Source organism: Odontesthes bonariensis, chromosome 9 (genome assembly GCF_027942865.1).
Source record: "Odontesthes bonariensis isolate fOdoBon6 chromosome 9, fOdoBon6.hap1, whole genome shotgun sequence".
NCBI lineage: Eukaryota > Metazoa > Chordata > Actinopteri > Atheriniformes > Atherinopsidae > Odontesthes > Odontesthes bonariensis.
Window position 1 is genome coordinate 7,181,237 of NC_134514.1, and position 18,107 is coordinate 7,199,343.

The 18,107-nt window shown below is 43.7% G+C and overlaps 2 protein-coding genes across 3 annotated transcripts; one reads left to right on the top strand and one right to left on the bottom strand.

Moving 5' to 3' along the window:
• Nucleotides 1–382: 382 nt before the first annotated feature.
• LOC142388047 (F-box only protein 40) lies at nucleotides 383–5,256 on the top strand. 2 transcript variants are annotated; one of them, XR_012770290.1, is made up of 4 exons: nucleotides 383–441; nucleotides 641–698; nucleotides 833–4,234; nucleotides 4,445–4,519. XR_012770290.1 is itself a non-coding variant. In XM_075472907.1 (4 exons), exons 2-4 carry the CDS (start codon nucleotides 696–698, stop codon nucleotides 4,625–4,627), a joined length of 2,070 nt encoding a protein of 689 aa, XP_075329022.1. In that variant the 5' UTR covers nucleotides 383–441; nucleotides 641–695; the 3' UTR covers nucleotides 4,628–5,256. The 2 variants fall into 2 exon arrangements, 1 of the variants encoding a protein (XP_075329022.1); XM_075472907.1 differs by having other exon boundaries at nucleotides 833–2,716; nucleotides 4,445–5,256.
• A 49-nt stretch (nucleotides 5,257–5,305) lies between these two features.
• On the bottom strand, nucleotides 5,306–6,904 carry ttc36 (tetratricopeptide repeat domain 36). Its single transcript, XM_075472908.1, has 3 exons — nucleotides 6,728–6,904; nucleotides 6,363–6,551; nucleotides 5,306–5,643 (listed from the first exon to the last, which is right to left on the bottom strand). The coding sequence occupies exons 1-3, from the start codon at nucleotides 6,831–6,833 to the stop codon at nucleotides 5,375–5,377; spliced, it is 564 nt and encodes a 187-aa protein (XP_075329023.1). The 5' UTR covers nucleotides 6,834–6,904; the 3' UTR covers nucleotides 5,306–5,374.
• Between the last annotated feature and the right edge of the window lie 11,203 nt (nucleotides 6,905–18,107).

Consider the following 18,107-nt stretch of genomic DNA (forward strand, 5'->3'; position numbering starts at 1 on the left):
ATTAACCTTTTATTAAGGCCTACTTGTAAATAAAAAAAAAAACATACATCGTGCAGATAGCAACACACATCTTTAAAATCATTTTATATAGATTTATTCAATTATTTTGCTTTTTATTGTCATTTTAGAGGGAAATCAAACCAAAATAAAGCTTGAATGAAAGGTTGTATGTACCATGGATTATAAATGCCAAGTTGATCCAGTGTTGAACTCCCAGTACTGTACCTGTTGAGAACTTGGATTACCTGTTATTATCACCACCCTCTCACACTGAAGCAGTGGTGGAGGCTGTAATTTGACCTTTGCTTTTAATGGTTGTGACAATGGTGACCCGTCCCACTTGCCTGTCTGCCCCTCCGTTGTGTCTATTTATAATGTCCAGACACAGTGCAGAGGTTATTCAGAGGTGCCAGTGAACACAAGGCAACAGAAGAACAAAGGGTGAGAATATTTACTGCTATTATTTCAGCAGTCCAATCAAACTTTTCTTGACCTGAATGTAAAATTCAGCATGCAAATTACATATTTCAAATTTGTATGTGAATGCACAGCTAATCAAAATGAGTCTGTATATTACCAATATGTTTCTTGGAAATGGCTTTGTTTACCAAGCAGTATATTTGTTTATGTACTCTCACAGTTTGTCCAGCTTGAATTCTTCTGAAATGGTCATATTTCTGTGTCCATAAATCAAAATGGTAAGTGCATTTATTATCACTTTTTCTGATCAAATAGATTAATTACTTAAAAATGCTTCTAAAAGTGCACAAAAAAACAAGAAATGTTGCCTATACTTTTACTACCTTTTGTGTTTTATTATTTCTCTCTTAAGGTAAAAGGCACAAAGAAGCCAGTAGGCCATCATGAGCATTGTAACAAGTGTTATGATGTCCATTGTCAAGTCCAGGTACAGATTTCTGTTTCATGCATGGTCATCAACTGTAGCAAAACCTGTGGTGCTGCCTTTCATATGTGCAAACAAGAGGAGCACCAGCTCCTATGCCCCAATGAGATGGTCCCTTGCCTTAATGTTGACTATGGCTGTCCTCTCACCATGCTGCGCCACAGGCTGGCCACACACTTGGAGGTCTGTCCTGCCAGCGTGGTCTGCTGCTCTCATGAGTGGAACCGCTGGCCAGTCTCTGAATCTGATATGACCTTTTACAGAAATGTCTCTGAAAATCTTCAGTTAAACACTGGGGTAAACCTTGATGTTGCTTTGGCTCTCAGGGATCAAGCCCTATTGTTTCAGTCCATCAAGATGAAGAACGTATTTCCTGAGCTGATCGCAGAGGAGCCTGCCCTCCAGAATCTTTCTGCTCAGGTCAATAGTCCCACAGAGGACCCATCCTGTTCCTCCGATTTTTGTGAATTTACAGAAAATGTCTGTACAAGTATGGAGGAGTACGAACTGAGTCAAGAGGAAATCGATGCTTTGGCAAAGAGCAGAGATGTGGAAAATATTCAAAATTACAGCTCCTGGGAAAAAATATTCAACAAGGAGAAGGGGGGATGCAATCAAACTGTCAAAAACCTGAATAAAGAAGGAAAAGGAAAACAAAACGAAGAGCAAGATTTATCAGTAAGTAAAGGGGACACCAGAGACTTCCATCAGGAAGAAGAGAATGCTGTTGCTGCCAGAAGCATTGGTGGTGCAACTGGCCTTGCGCCATGGCAAGATGGAGTTCTTGAAAGGTTAGGCAAAGAAGCCAACATTGCAGAATATAACATGTACCTGGCGCACAATGGGGCAATGCTGATTAACTTTGGCCAACTTGCTGCATGCACACCAAGGGACAAGGATTTTGTTTATGGGAATCTAGAACCAATCGAGATTCAGAGTGGCCACACATTTAATGTCCCTACCAGCTATCGAGCAAGACGCGTTCACCTGAACAATCCTTCAAGCAAGAGTGCAACCGCACACCAGAGTGTGGACACTACAGATATGGGCTTGTCAGTTGAGGATTTCTCGAAATTTGAAGAGGTTAGCGCAACACTTCTGTGCTCCTTGGAAAAGGAACTGAGGGGACATTCAATCTCAGAAAGTGCCTGGACAGATGGTCTGTATGAAGATACAGGAACTCAAACCTACAATTTCCCATCTGCTCCATTCCAGGCTGATGCATCCTTAGCTGATGTCAGTGCAGGCAAACCTCGTGGCCTTTATGTACGTGTTGAAGCGGAATCTGTCACCAGAAGACATAACAAAACAACTTCAGCCTTCAGTTGCATGTGTGGCCACTTCTTCCGCCGTGATGAATACTGCTCTCATTTCAGGAATGCTCACTGTGACATACAGGCCCCTCTAAACGGCTGGTTCCAACAGCGCTGCCCCTTAGCATACCTCGGCTGTACTTTCACCCAGATAAGGTTTCACCCTGCAGGTCAACAAGCTACAATCAAATTCTGCCAAGATGTCAGCGCCTTTGTACTTCAGCCACACGTCCCTTCATCCCTCTGTGAAGATGGGAAAACCTTCAGCCCTCAGGGAGATGTTACGCAACATCTCGATGCCCTGAGCAGGCTGCCCCTGGAGATCCTTCAGAATGTAGCTGCTTACCTTGACAGCTTCACATTGTCTCAGCTGTCCCAGGTTTCCCATCTGATGAGGGAAGTGGTTTCCACATTGTTACAGAAGAGAGGAATGGTCTCCCTTGAGTGGCAGAAAAAGACATACTCGCATGGAGAAAGTTCCTGGAAATGTCGAAAAAAAGCAAGTAACCCTAAAATTTTGTTTGTCATTTTTCCTTGTCTTAATTTTCTTTTGTGAATCAATTATCAATAACTAGTGTTCACTTTGCAGCAGAGAAAAATAGGGTTACTCGATTAAATTTTTTTGTTAATACAACGTTTTGATCTCAACCTTGTGCACTACAAAGGGAAAGTTGAAACAATGCCAGACTTCTATATTAGTCCCCCTTCAGTATCTGTCACCATCCTGTTATCTGTCATTGGAAAATATGTTTTTCATCCTTGCAGCATGACAGCTGCTGCATTGTAAACACTCTCCAGGATGTCAAAAGTCATCAAAGCTGTGTTATGAACATTTAATGCCTTCCCTTCAAAGCAGCTAGTTGTCTGATACTATTTCTTTAGTCCATGCCAAGGATCCTTTAGTTCGTGAAACTTTCTTTTTTTATCGTATTGTGATTGCTGAGCTAAACTATCATTTAGACCTGCTAAATATAAAACAGAATATAACACTCATACCTAAATTAGGATATGTGGCTGCATCTTGATGAATGTATCCACATTCAGAAGGAACTATGATTTCTGATTTTTTTTTTTCTTTCTTTGAAAGCTTACAGTAGAGTCAGGGAAGTCCCATGCGGCACTTTGTATCCCACCAGGGTTGCTTTGTTTATGTTAGACCATGACGTCAGCCTTGTGGCTGTGTTGTGGTCCAGGAATCTACACAGGTCCTTACTCCAGTTTCACTTAAACCCTCTCCATAATCATATGAGCTGTGCTTAACCTCTTCAAACCTGGAGGGGGGGCTCCAGGTTACTGGGGGGGGGGCATCCGGTTTGATCTGACTCTGATGAAGTCTCACAAGTGTTAGCTTTATATGTAAACTAAGATGGTTCACACAGAGTTTGTAGTTGCAGAGTAATAGTGAATTCATTTTGGGCATGTCATTTTCGAGCATGAACCCTAGAAAGACTCCTGGGGCTGAACAGGTTAAGACGTCTGAAGACATTAACACTGAGCTGTGGTAATTAAAAGTCTGCATTTCGAGATGCGTTCAGATTTTCAGGATTGCTTGAGGCAATGTCAGTGAGTGGTTATTTGTAATCATCATCAATTTTAGTGGCAGGTTCACAGTTTGTTGAATAAATATGGCAGATCGTGTCAATCTTTCCAATAGTGTCAACACATCTGGAAATACTAAAACCATCAAATTAAAGTTCTTTAGGGCGCACATGCAGAGATGTTAAATGTGATGCCTTTTTTTTTTTAGATATCCTGATGTTAAATAAACCACTGTGTAAAACTGTGAGCTGGGGCTGATAAAAGACAAAGACATTATAAATGCATGCCTGTGTGTATTTTTACATTGACAGTCTCTGTGCTGCAGTGATCAAGGAACAAAGAACATGCCAATGATGTCAGTGATGTGGAATGCCCTAAGGCTTCTTTGCCATTAAATACACTGCTCCCATAACAAGTCAGATATGTGAGCATCCGTGGAAACATGTTAAGGTTATGTGACTGTGAGGAAAACAGCTGGGTATGTGCTCTTTAATGAACGACAGCATTTATATAAATTTGTAACCGATGGAACAGAAATAACATCATGCTCTGTCAGGTGATAAAGGTGCTCTGTGATCTAGATTCCATAGATGTTAACCATACATTTATCCTGGTGGCACTGGCAGCATTGCAGAGGATATATGCCATGACAGCAGCATGCTACATGTGCTTCCTTTTTGTTTTGCAGGTTTGGAGGTTCAGCGCTCTGTTTTCTTCCGTGGAACACTGGAGCTTCAGTGATGCTCCTTCCATGTCGGATCACCTGAAAACCTGCTCCTTCTACCAGAGAGATGAGCGCAGGGAGCCAGTGGCTTTAGTCTGTCTGGGAGAGGTCAAAGACAAACATGGAGAACCCAACCACAAAATATGATGCTCACAACCTCAAGGACAATGGGTTGACAATGGCAGGAGTGTTCAGAATCACTGAGATGTGACATTTACAGATCCCATTGCACCCTCAAAAAAGGAGAAAGGAATTAAGGTTCTTCATGTGCACTGTGGAGCTTCAGTGCAAAACTGTTTTTCACTTATCTGTTTTTTTATTGAAAAATCACTCAGTTAGTTTTCTCATATTTACTGTAGGTAAAAGCCTGAAAGGATGAGCCTGTTTGTTAAAATGATTTCATTAATCTATCCAATTTGTTCATTAAGACGGGTCCTCATAATCTGTAGTATTCAGTGAATAATGAGATGACTGATGCCATTTGTTCTATCTTGTTCCAGTCTGTCAGGATCAATGTTTGGAGGACAGAAAAGCAGCAGAGTGCTGCTGCTGGCTTAATCAACATGACGAGACTGACATCTACTGGGAAAAAAGCTGAAGCGCATCATGTCAAACATCCTTTGTATCACTTTTGATTACACACAGCAGTGCATGCTTCCTGTTGTGGACCCTGTTAATTCTATTTTTGATTTAGACTGAGAAAATAGGAGCAATGTTGCAGGTGCTGCTGGCTTTAAATTCTGCATTATGTTAAATAAATGTGAGTTGCAGTCGGATGCATGTATTTTACAGGAGCATAATCAGTGAAGTAAAAGGGATATCAAAAATAAAATAACGTTATTTTATTGCCCTCAGAACAGAAATGGTGAACATGCAGCAAATCATCTTCATCAACTACAGCATCTCTGACACGTCAGGGTTGCGAAGTGTGTTGATCACGTCCGTGAGCATTTTGTTGCACAGAGCAGCATATGGATTGAGAACCACAGCCTGTTGTCTAGCAAATTCACTTCCAAGTGCAGCTGCTTTTTCAAAATCTTCTCTGGCTTCATCATTCCGGCATATTAATCTACGTAAGAGGCCTCTTTGCACCAGTGCCTGGCAGACGGTTCGTCCGGTGCTGCCGCTCAGGGCAATCGCTCTGTCCAGATCCTGCAGGGCTCCTGGGAAGAGACGAGATCACCAAGATGCACACACATGTTTGGAGAGCTGATAGTCTATGTATTGTGCTGTACAAGCTTCTCAGTTATAGCTTAAAGTCAGTCTACTGCATATTCTATTATGAGCACAGTTGCTGAATTTGCTGCATAATCCCCAAAAATGATATGATATGATCAGTATTAGTGTTAAACCTGAAACTGATTAAAACCCTGCTGGCTGATGTTTTTCTCTAGTCCAAAAAGGATGTTACTGTCGTTGCATTTGTAATCTCCTGCGCCACTAAACTGAAAAATAATGATAAACACATTTACCAGTTTCAGAATAAACCACGACACATTCAGATGAATAAAATATTACACAGGATTTTCCTAAAATACAGTACTTGTTTTACAGCTTTCCGAATAAACTTTGCATTAGTTTCAGGTGAATTCAAAATCAAAATACAACACAAATGTCCTAGTAGTTTCTGTTAAAATACTATTCATGACTCTGTTCTATGATTTAAATGTATTAAAACATAAGCGTTAGCTTTACAATCTAAATCCCTGCTAGTTATTTTCTAATTTTTGTACTAAGTACAAGGCCAACAGAGAGCTTATATGGTAACACAGTTGACAACATGCACAGAGCTTTTATGCTCCGTCATGCTGGTCACAGTCTGACATGCTGGCACAATGCAGTGCCTCTAAAAAGGGGTTATTATTTAATTGGCAGCATTTACCTGCTGTGTCCCCCTGTAGCCTCAGGGCCTGTGCCCGGTTGTTGTAGGCAGAGGCTCGCTGAGGCAGGATCTGGATTGCCTGGCTGAACAGCTGAAGTGCGGCTTGCAAATCCCCAGCCTCCGCAGCGGAGACACCCCGCATCTCCAGCTCTTTCACTTGGCTCAGCAACTCTATGTCAAAACCACTGTCTGGCACGAGGAGATAAACAAGTTGAAAGAGCGCTCAAACTTAATAGACAGGTACTGCGGCAAAGGAAAACACAAAATTGTCATCCAGAACTCAGCTTGGATTACAACAATTTAAATAAATTCCGTATGCTGTGACGGGATATGTGGAGACACTTAAGTCAGAAACTCACACTCACCATCATCAGTTAATTCTTCCTCTTGGTTGAGGCCGGGAATGTCCCCAAAGGGGGTTGTAGGGTTGAATATAGCCTGGAGTACAGCTCTATCATGTGCAGAAGCCATCTTTCCAATGTGTCTGTGGAGAAAGAAAAGAATTATGCAAAAAGAGCAAAGTCATGACACCTAAAATACAGCAGGGTGGAGAATTCTTCCTCTCCTAACATCTGTCATTGCCACCAGCCAATCGGAAAAGGGGGCGGAAGAAGAGGTGGACTTTGAGATTTTCCTGCACTGAATACATCTGTATTTGGTTAACTAAAAAATGCATTCTTGAAAAGACTGCATGATACAGAGCTCTTTTTGTGCTGGTGGAAGGACATATTATAAGAAGTTTATTTAGCATCTCAGGTGATTTTTAACGATTGAATATCAGAGAAATAGTGAAGTAAAATTAGCTGCATATTAGGCCTACACAACTTTATCATAAATAAAGACATTATCCTGAGATTGCTTAGATTGTTTGTAAAACATGCACAGAAATTACCAAGAAATTCAGTTTGTCAAAGAAACCAATGAAAACCATTTGGATTACAGAAGCTACAGAGCTGAACTGTAAAATGGCACGATGACAGGAAAGTACCTGTGCTGTGTGGGGAATGTGCCAGCCATGATGAGTTCCTGTGCACTCAATACGTTTGCATTCAGATTTAAGCAGAACTGAGACAGTTGTTGGTGGACATTACCCCAGACAGAAACTGGACTTTTATGGTGTTTAATAGATTGGTATTTTTCAGCATATTTGTCCGTGAAAAAAAAGCGAGTGGAACTCTTATCCTGGTTTATAGTATGACCGGCAAGACACATAATTGTTAGCAGAGATGGAAACATTAGCTTGGGCTGCAGAAATCTGAAACTAGACCAGGCAGACCAGTAGTGAAAGGTAAGTATATGCATTTACTTAGTTTATTTTACTCCTCTATACTCTTTTACACTAATTAGTCCATTATTACCCTGGAAGTGCAAACCTGTGAAAGTTAAAAAAGTCTTTCTGAAATATTGTCATTATTTTTGTCTCTTGTGTACACCTATGGTGAATTGTTGGAGTGTTGCTGTCTACAAGACCACGACCATGTGAAAAATGAAGAGGGAAGCAGTGCATTTAATTTATGACGCTGTTTTCCTTTTTTAATGCGTTGTTAGAGATACTGTTAGTGTAGATGGTCTGATATTTGGTGATGGGACCGCAGCCAGGTGACCTTATAAAGAATAGAGTTTCAATTCGTATCATGAGTGCATCCATAGAAGAATACTTAAATTCAGAATTTGCACTATTCAAACCATTCTTTTTGGTGAGGATGCGGATGATTGATACATGAGTGCTCAAACAAGACACCAGATGCAGAGTAGCACCTTGATGCAGACAAAAAGAGTGGATGGAAGCAACAAAAAAAATAAATCCTCATTAGTCTCATCCTCGTGATCAACAGCATCATTTCACAATTGTTCACACCCTAAACAATGTGCAGCCTTTAGTAGGTGAGGCTGACAGATCTGTGGGACACGAGGCTCAGAGTGAAACTTCCGGTTGTTCTCACCCTCTGCGGATTTGACGTGTTGCTGCGCTTGTTCACTGCATGTGGTCTGAAAACAACATGACTGGGTCTTACAGGATACATCCAGATGACATAGGATAGCTCTAAAAATGTGTTACGCTGTCATACTTGATATACTTTGAAGACTTGATACAGAAGCTGTTCTTTGTTTTGTTACAGGTGATGTTTACAGGTGCCATGGGGCTTGTGCTGTGATCCTTGCTGTAATAACACAACTTAAAAGAAGTCAGACATCAGCGGGGTGATTTCTTGGTTTGCCTTCAGCTATATTTGCTGGAATGCGACCTGCAGACCTCACACTGACCTCCAGTGTGACTGAATTATCAAGCAATTAATAGTGACATATAGATCTCTGCTGTAAAGCATAGGACACCTCAGTTTTAATGTAGAGTATGTCTTTGGAAAATAAGCATTATGTAATAATCATCAGTTAACAGATCATAAGAAGTCTTTAGAAGATTATCATCGAGTATAAGAAATGTAACGAGTCTTTTTTAACGCTTTGTTGGTTAAAACTTGGAAACATTTTAAAGAACTTTAATGAAAAAGATGGACATCCATCACCTTGTCAGTGGGGACTGTGTGAAGAGGGTTGCAATATTTCAGTTTTTGGACATTTTCATCAGGGAGGTCAGAAGATCATAGGCTGCCCTCTCCTATCCATGGAAGATCTTTACAATTCTCAGTACCTCAAAAGTTTATCTCTGTGTGCTGCTTTTACATGATACAATATGGGCAGTACGTGGAAAACTGTCTTGTGTTATATTTAGTATGTTGTTGTTTTGCATTCTTTTAGAATTGTTGTTCTGTTTTTTAAATGTTTATTTTTTTAAGATATTGTGCTGAAAGATTTGCATTTAATTTGTTTGTACGATTACCATCCATCCGTCCATCCATTATCTGCCGCTTGTCCGGGGATCGGGTCGCGGGGGCAGCAGCCTAAGCAGAGAAACCCAGACGTCCCTGTCCCCGGCCACTTCCTCCAGCTCTTCTGGGGGGACCCCGAGGCGTTCCCAGGCCAGCCGAGAGACATACTCTCTCCAACGTGTCCTGGGTCTTCCCCGGGGCCTCCTCCCAGTGGGACGGGCCCGGAACACCTCCGGAACACATCCAGGAGGCATTCTCACCAGATGCCCGAGCCACCTCATCTGACTCCTCTCGATGCGGAGGAGCAGCGGTTCTACTCTGAGCCCCTCCCGGATGACCGAGCTTCTCACCCTATCTCTAAGGGAGAGCCCAGACACCCTGCGGAGGAAACTCATTTCGGCCGCTTGTATTCGCGATCTCGTTCTTTCGGTCACTACCCACAGCTCGTGACCATAGGTGAAGGTAGGAACATAGATTGACCGGTAAATCGAGAGATTCGCCTTCTGGCTCAGCTCCTTCTTCACCACGACGGGCCGGTGCAGAGCCCGCATCACTGCAGACGCTGCACCAATCCGCCTGTCAATCTCCTGCTCCCTTCGTCCCTCACTCGTGAACAAGACCCCGAGATACTTGAACTCCTCCACTTGGGGAAGGATCTCATTCCCGACCCGGAGAGGGCATTCCACCTGTGGCGTTCTTACAGCCACTGCGGGTTCTTTCAGCTGTAAGGATGACTGAGACCTGGTGGCAGTGTAAGGCTTTTTATTTTATTCTTTTCTTTTTGCGTTTGCTCGGCTTGTTGCTCAGCTCTTTCAACCCGGTCTCCTCCTGCGCTCCCTGCGCTGCGAGCCGGTTCGTTCTCCTCCTCTCCTCCCGGTTCCAGCACGCTACTGTGTTTATAAAGGAGAGTGATTAGACAAGTGGATGCTGGTGTACTAATCACTCACCTGGTGCTGCTCCCCTGAGCTCTCTCCACACCTCTCTCCTGCAGCTGATGCACCACGCCCCCTCCACACCACCCTTTTCCGGCTGAGGACCATGGTCTCAGATTTGGAGGTGCTGATTCTCATCACAGCCGCTTCACACTCGGCTGCGAACCGCTCCAGTGAGAGCTGAAGGTCACGGTCCGACGACGCCAACAGAACCGCATCATCTGCAAAAAGCAGAGACCCGATTCTGAGGTCGCCAAAACGGACCCCCTCAAGGCCCAGGCTGCGCCTAAAAATTCTGTCCATAAAAATTATGAACAGAATCGGTGACAAAGGGCAGCCCTGACGGAGTCCAACCCTCACAGGAAACATGTCCGACTTACTGCCGGCAATGTGGACCAAACTCTGACACCGGTCATACAGAGACCAAACAGCCCATATCAAGGAGTCCGGCACTCCATACTTCCGGAACACCCCCCACAAGACTCCCCGAGGGACACGGTCGAACGCCTTCTCCAAGTCCACAAAACACATGTAGACCAGTTGGGCGAACTCCCATGCACCTTCCAGGATCCTGTGGAGGGTATAGAGCTGGTCCATTGTTCCACGGCCAGGACGAAAACCACACTGCACCTCCTGAATCCGAGATTCGTCTATCCGGCAGATCCTCCTCTCCAGTACCCCCGAATAGACCTTGCCAGGGAGGCTGAGGACTGTGATCCCCCTACAGTTGGAACACACCCTCCGGTCCCCCTTTTTAAAGAGGGGGACCACCACCCCGATCTGCCAGTCCAGAGGCACTGCCCCCGATGTCCACGCGATGCTGCAGAGGCGTGTCAACCAAGACAGCCCTACAACATCCAGAGCCTTGAGGAACTCAGGGCGGACCTCATCCACCCCCGGGGCCTTGCCACCGAGGAGTTTTTTAACCACCTCGGCAACCTTAGCGCCAGCCCCACGTCTGAGCTCCCCAACTCTGCTTCCTCATCGGAAGGCGTGTCGGTAGGATTGAGGAGGCCCTCGAAGTACCCCCCACCGACTCACGACGTCCCCAGTTGAGGTCAGCAGAGCCCCGCCCTCACCATACACGGTGTTGACGGTGCACCGCTTCCCCCCCTCCTGAGCCGCCGGATGGTGGACCAGAATCTCTTCGAGGCCGTCCGGAAGTCGTTCTCCATGGCCTCCCCGAACTCCTCCCAAGCCCGAGTTTTTGCCTCAGCAACCGCCGAGGCTGCGTTCCGCTTGGCCTGTCGGTACCCATCAGCTGCTTCCAGAGTCCCACTGGCCAAAAAGGCCCGATAGGACTCCTTCTTCAGCTTGACGGCTTCCCTCACCACTGTGGTCCACCAGCGGGTTCGGGGGTTGCCGCCACGACAGGCACCGACCACCTTACAGCCACAGCTCCGGTCGGCTGCCTCAACAATGGAGGCACGGAACATGGCCCATTCGGGCTCAATGCCAAGTGCACATATGGACACCCTTATGCCTGAACATGGTGTTCGTTATGGACAGTCCGTGACGAGCACAGAAGTCCAATAACAGAACACCACTCTGATTCAGATCGGGGGGGCCATTCCTCCCAATCACGCCCCTCCAGGTCTCACTGTCATTGCCCATGTGTGCATTGAAGTCCCCCAGCAGGACGAGGGAGTCTCCCGGAGGAGCACTCTCCAGTGCCTCCTCCAGGGACTCCAAAAAGGGTGGGTACTCTGAACTGCCGTTCGGTGCATAAGCACAAACAACAGTCAGGACCCGTCCCCCCACCCTAAGGTGGAGGGAGGCTACCCTCTCATCTACCGGGGTAAACCCCAATGTACAGGCGCACAGCCGGGGGGCAATAAGTATGCCCACACCTGCTCTACGCCTCTCACCGGGGGCAACTCCAGAGTGGAAGAGAGTCCAACCCCTCTCGAGGAGCCTGGTTCCGGAGCCCAAGCCATGGGTCGAGGTGAGTCCGAATATATCTAGCCGGAACCGCTCAGCCTCGCGCACCAGCTCAGGCTCCTTCCCCAGCAGAGAGGTGACGTTCCACGTCCCAAGAGCCAGCTTCAGTAGACAAGGATCAGACCGCCAGGGTCTCTGCCTTCGGCTGCCGCCCAACTCACAAAGCACCCGACACCCATGGCCCCTCCCACGGGTGGTGAGCGCGTCAGAAGGGGGACCCGTGTAGTTTCTTCGGGCTGTGCCCGACCGAGCCCCACGGGCACAGACCCGGCCACCAGGCACTCACCGGCGGGCCCCACCCCTGGGCCTGGCTCCAGGGGGAGGCCCCGGTAACCCACGTCTGGGCGAAGGTACACGTTCTCCAAAAATCTTCTTCATCATGGGGGTTTTATGAGCTGTTCTTTGTCTGGTCCCTCATCTAGGATCTGTTTGCCATGGGTGACCCTACCAGGGGCTTAAAGCCCCAGACAACATAGCTCCCAGACGCATTGGGGCACGCAAACCCCCCACCACGGTAAGGTGACAGCTCATTGGGGACTGTACAATTACAATAAAGTTTTATAACTTTTATAACTTTTTAAGGTGAAACCTATAAACGGTTAACTTTCCTGTTTTCATCTCCCATTTGGACAGCAATGCACACGATCAATGCTAATTGAATGTGACCTTGTGAATGAAATGTTTTATTGGTGAAACACAGTAATAAAATTTATTTTGTAAGTGTGCTCAGTTCACCAGTGAATCCATTTTACCTGGCCTCGAGCTATGTTTCTGAGGCCCATTCAGTGAACCAGCTGCTGTCCTGTAAGAAATCAAGCAATTATGGACAAAATATATAAATGTGACGAAAGACTGACTGACAGATGGTCGATTCAATAACCTGTGAGATATTTTTCATAAGTATGCTGGCTGCTCAGATTAATTTGGACTTGTGTTGCACTGTTTGGATTCTCCAGCATTTTCACTCGTTATTCCACAGCACATAAATTGGCATTTTAATTCAGAATGATTCAGATTGGTTACAGGCAGTCGTGTGAAAAGAACAATAACTGTTCAAACATTCTGCAGTTTCTCATCACTGAAATGTTCTATCAACAAATTCTTCTTCTTAAGTACCTACCTCAATCGTATTGAGTTGATGCGATTTGTGATATAAAAAAGATTTTACAATGTCTTCTACAGTCACAGTCCATCTCAAATGGATCAGATTATTTATCTTCAGGTGTATATTTGTGGATAAATAAATAAGTGTTTACACTAACAATGATGTAGCCTCATGATCTTATTTTACTATCAACTTTGCAAGGACTTATATGGGTCTTTTGACAAATTAACTCATACTTGTCACAATGACGTGAATAAAAACCACAGATGATATTTGGTAGATAGGGTTGAATAAATGTATGGCACATTATGACAACTGACAGTGAGGATTTGTCTTTGCTCTTAGATTTTCCCTCCCGTGCAAAATAATGAACAGGGTTATATCTTCATGCTTCAACGTATCTTCAAATAAATAGTCTGAGAAGGCAAAATCCTTCTTCAGTTACAGTGCTCACATCTGATAATGTGGTGATGGATCTCAAATAAACATTGCCTTGACTAATGGGGTCACAAGCCAAAACAGCTTCATACTTTCGGTATGCATTGAACTGTAGCAATGCAAACAACAAATATATGGTCTAACCAACAGGACTATGAAGCTACACGGGCTGAGGGTTTCAGAGATATAGTTTCATTGGTGCGTAAGAATATCTGTGTATCAAAGAAATATTTTCATAAAACAGCTGGTGCTGGAGATAGCAACCATCTCAAATGACATCCACCCACTTTTAGGAAAAAAACACAAATATAATATGTAACCTAATTTCTATGTATGTATGTCTTTTGTTTAGGCCTATCCTGTAGCAGTAGCTAAGATCTCATGCTAATAGTCATAGCTGTGGATGAAGAGTGAGACACTAATCTGTCCAATGTGCCATGTCCATGTGCACATCCATGTGCACATACCATCTTTGCTTTAAATCTTTTGACAGTCTGGGAAAGAAATTGTGGCTCTCTGAATCTTTCAGCCACAGCGCACATGATGTTTAGCAGTGTCTGTTGTCTCCAGTTCTGCATTGTTTTGAATGGAATGGAAATTAATGTTTACTTTATCAACCCTACAACAATACCAGCATGGACAATTTTTGCTAGTTGCTTTTTCACCAGTGTTACAGAAAAATATGACAGTCTATTTTTCAGTCTGTTCTGATTCCACAACCAGGCATAAGCATGTTATAGCCGTCAAAGGAAAAATTTAAATCTTTGTTGTCATTGTAGAAATAAATTGTGTTATTATGACACTCAGTGGGGTTATATGGCACTGTTAAAATCGGATTAAGGGCTAAATTACAATAAGACTGAGTTATTAAATTCATGTATACACCTTAATCTGACAAGAAATTGGATCGGATCGTGTTACTCGCGATCAGATTAAGACCCCGAGATAACTTGATTGAAAGTCAAATTAAATGTGCTTGTAGACGCTGAAGCACGTGGTGAATTGGACTTTGCGTTCTGCGCATGCTCGAGATTTCTTTCCCGGGGTCGTGACCCGGAAGTTAAAGGAGACGATATTACTGTTGTTGTCGTTGTCGGAAGAAACAAACGCGATGGAGAATGCTCCGTTGGGCATCGCGTTTGTGCAACACGCAGCTCATCACAAACGAAATGTAGAGGGACGTAGCTTCATCTTGCTCTTTGTTCGCCATCTTTCTCGAATGTCTGAGTTTGTTGTTGTTGTTGATGGTGAAGAGGTCAACAGGAAGTGGCTCTATTAGCAACAGTTGGAATGGGTACAGCGCCACCTATCATACGTATGACATACTTTGTGCCAATGATTCCATTTATTCACCGCCATATATCCAAGGAGAATTGCCGTTGTTCAAACAAAGAGCATAACCCAACTATAGCTATAATCGAATTAATCTCATCATGTAGACCCACTGACTGACAGCCTCTTCAGCAGTAGAAAACACTCCTGTTTCACCATATCTCTTCTATCCTAGTTTCAATGTCTGTTCCTTAAATACAGAGTATGATGCGGATGGTTTCTTTACCTTTAGCAAAGAACAAACAGCTGTAGGTTAAAGATAATGCTGTTGGTGGTGTATTGTTCAGACTACAAATGATAGTCCAGGCTACATTAAAACTAAATGAGCAGATTTTTATTTCAGTTGCAATTAAATCTACATCCATCCATCCATTTTCTATGCCCACATAATCCAATTCAGGGTCATGGGGGGTCTGTATTCTATCTTCCATTGGTCCAGAGGGTACACCCAGGACAGGTCGCCAGTCCAGCACAGGGACCACACAGAGACAAATGAGATAAACAGCCATACACGCTCATACTCACACCTAGGGTGAATTTAGAATTACCAATTGACCTACCATGCAGGTTTTTATGAGGTGGGAGGTAGGGATGGGAATCGAGCCGGTTCCCAGTAGTTCGATTCCGTTGAATAGTTAATCTGCCTGCCTAACGATCACATTTATCGATTCTGCTAACGTTCAACGCTTTTGCGTGATGACGTCATGTGCACGCTTTGTATTTTGGCTCCAACATGCTTCCAACATGGCGTTGAGGCAGAAGCGCTCCAAAGTTTGGTTATATTTCACCAAAAAGGACAATACTAGGGCCAACACGTGCAGAGCTTTGATCACATCAAAGGGGGGAATACCTCCAACATGCTGAAACATTTGACCACACAGCATGCAGTTACTTTGCACAAATGTAAAGTCTTTGACACGCTGCTAAGCGATGGCGGCGACTCTCGCGGGGGAGCTGGTGGCACAGCGTCTTCCGTCTCAAAAGTCCCAGGTAACGTAAAAAACTTCCAGGTCCTGTTGATTGTAATAATGTTATCGACATACTGTATGAATAATTTCTATCTGATATGAACATTTAGTTGAGGAGGACTGCAAAAGTGAGGCAGGCTCCCGCATACCTGTAGCTACCCCTTTCTTTTAGGCAGGGAAAAGTAAAAGGACAGAGGCCAAAATAGATCAAATGTTGGTGCATACTTGAAATTAAAGTGTTACTGCAACCAAAGCCATTTGTACTATATATAACTGGATGAGAATCGATAAGAGAATTGATGAGGAACCGAATTGATAAGCAATATCGATGGAACCGGAATTGCTAAATTCTTAACAATTCCCATCCATAGTGGGAGGAAGCCGGAGTACCTGGAGAGAACCCACGCATGCATGGGGAGAAAATGCAAACTCAACACAGAAAGGCCCAAGCTGGGATTCGATCCAGGGATAATCTTGCTATGAAGTGACAATGCCAACCACCACACCACCGTGCAGCCCATCAGATCCACAGTAAGTGTATATTCTGACAAAAATTATTAATGACATGCAAAAACCTGCTTAGCATATCAACCTTAGTCCACTTGGTGTTAACACAAGCCTGCATTCATCTAAGAATAAAGTCTTATTTTTAAATAAACTCTGATTTAAAGTTTTGATATTGAAGCTGATGTTTCATTAAGGTTGGCACAAAATTGAAATACAGTAAAACAAATAACGAAAATAACACAAAGCAGGAAAAACATGACAGAAATGACACATCAATGCATACAACAGATAGTTATAATACCTCAGTAGAATATAGAGCATTAAAGGAGACTGGATATAATAGTTTGACAAAAAGACACCGTTGCCTTCATCAAATGGCAGATGAGAGCAGCAGAGAACAGGAAAGGGGGGACCGATAACACCCACAGTAACAAGTACAAATATAGAAATAAGAGTGATCAAAACAATATGATCAAACATAAAAAAACTTCAGTTTGTCAGTTCTTCTTTGCTTGGAAAATAACTGCAAGTATCTCCAGCAAATGTGTGTAAACGGGTGAAAAGGGCTGCAGCTCAAAGCTTTTTTTAGTTTGTTCCAATTACTTGCAGCAGTGATCTGGAACAAGAGGGAACTCGGTGTGTACAGGCACAAGCAGATCAGATGTTGAATTAGAGTAGCTTAAACAGTTTGTGCGGCCTCAGTTGTTAGAAATGATTATTTTTCATTAACTGGTAGCAAAAATCAAATCTTTTAAGGTTTGTTTCTGAATAAAATCCGAGAGAACTGAGGACCTCTAGACAGAGAGAGGTTTTCTTTTTTACCACTTGAGAGAGCTCTTGCTGCTTTTTATTTCCGCTGGGTTTCTTACCACCCATCCAACAGTTAAGCATCAATAGTTTGATCCTGCAGGACTCACATTTTCCACAGGGTAATACAAGTTAAAGAGTGAGGGCTAGGCTATCATGTTCACGGTGAGCAGTAGATTGTCTGCAGAAGCATGTTTCCCCTATAGCTTCCCCTATAGTGCAAAAAAGAGAAGCAATTGTGTGAGGATTATCAGTCTCCTATTACTGCAACTGTCACTGCATCAGCACTACTCAACCTGATAATGTCAATAAGGAAACTCGTTGTCAGTGTTTACAGGCTCCAGCAGCAGGACCTTGGGGAGTGGAGTTGCTTCTGCTGTACGCCAAGAGGGAAGTTAGCAGATAATCAAAACACACTGACCCTCAGTTTCACCGTTACTGTAGAACCTACAAATGTAAAACACTCCTTGTATTTCCGCTCAACAGTTACAAGGACGATTAAATCTGAATGCAACAGCAGAGGATAAATAATGAAGCAGCATTTGCTTAAGTGCTAACAGTGCATGACTACAACATTATCACTCATTAAGTGTTCAGTTGGCAGAATGGACCTTTCATTGAACAGAATGTCCTGATGAGCTTTTCTAAAACACCCAGAGCTTTCTCTTATTTCTTCTTTACAAATGAGCAACAAAACTTAGGCTCTGTTTACATTAATTCATTTCACCATTTCTTCGTGTCGGCGTCTTGCAAACTATTTACATTTACACACAAACGGGGATCGGCTGATTCGCTAGTCACATGACTAATCAGCCATCACATCACATGATCGCCCTTGCTTTATTATTTATTAGGCTTTATTATTTATTCTTTATTATTTATTCTTC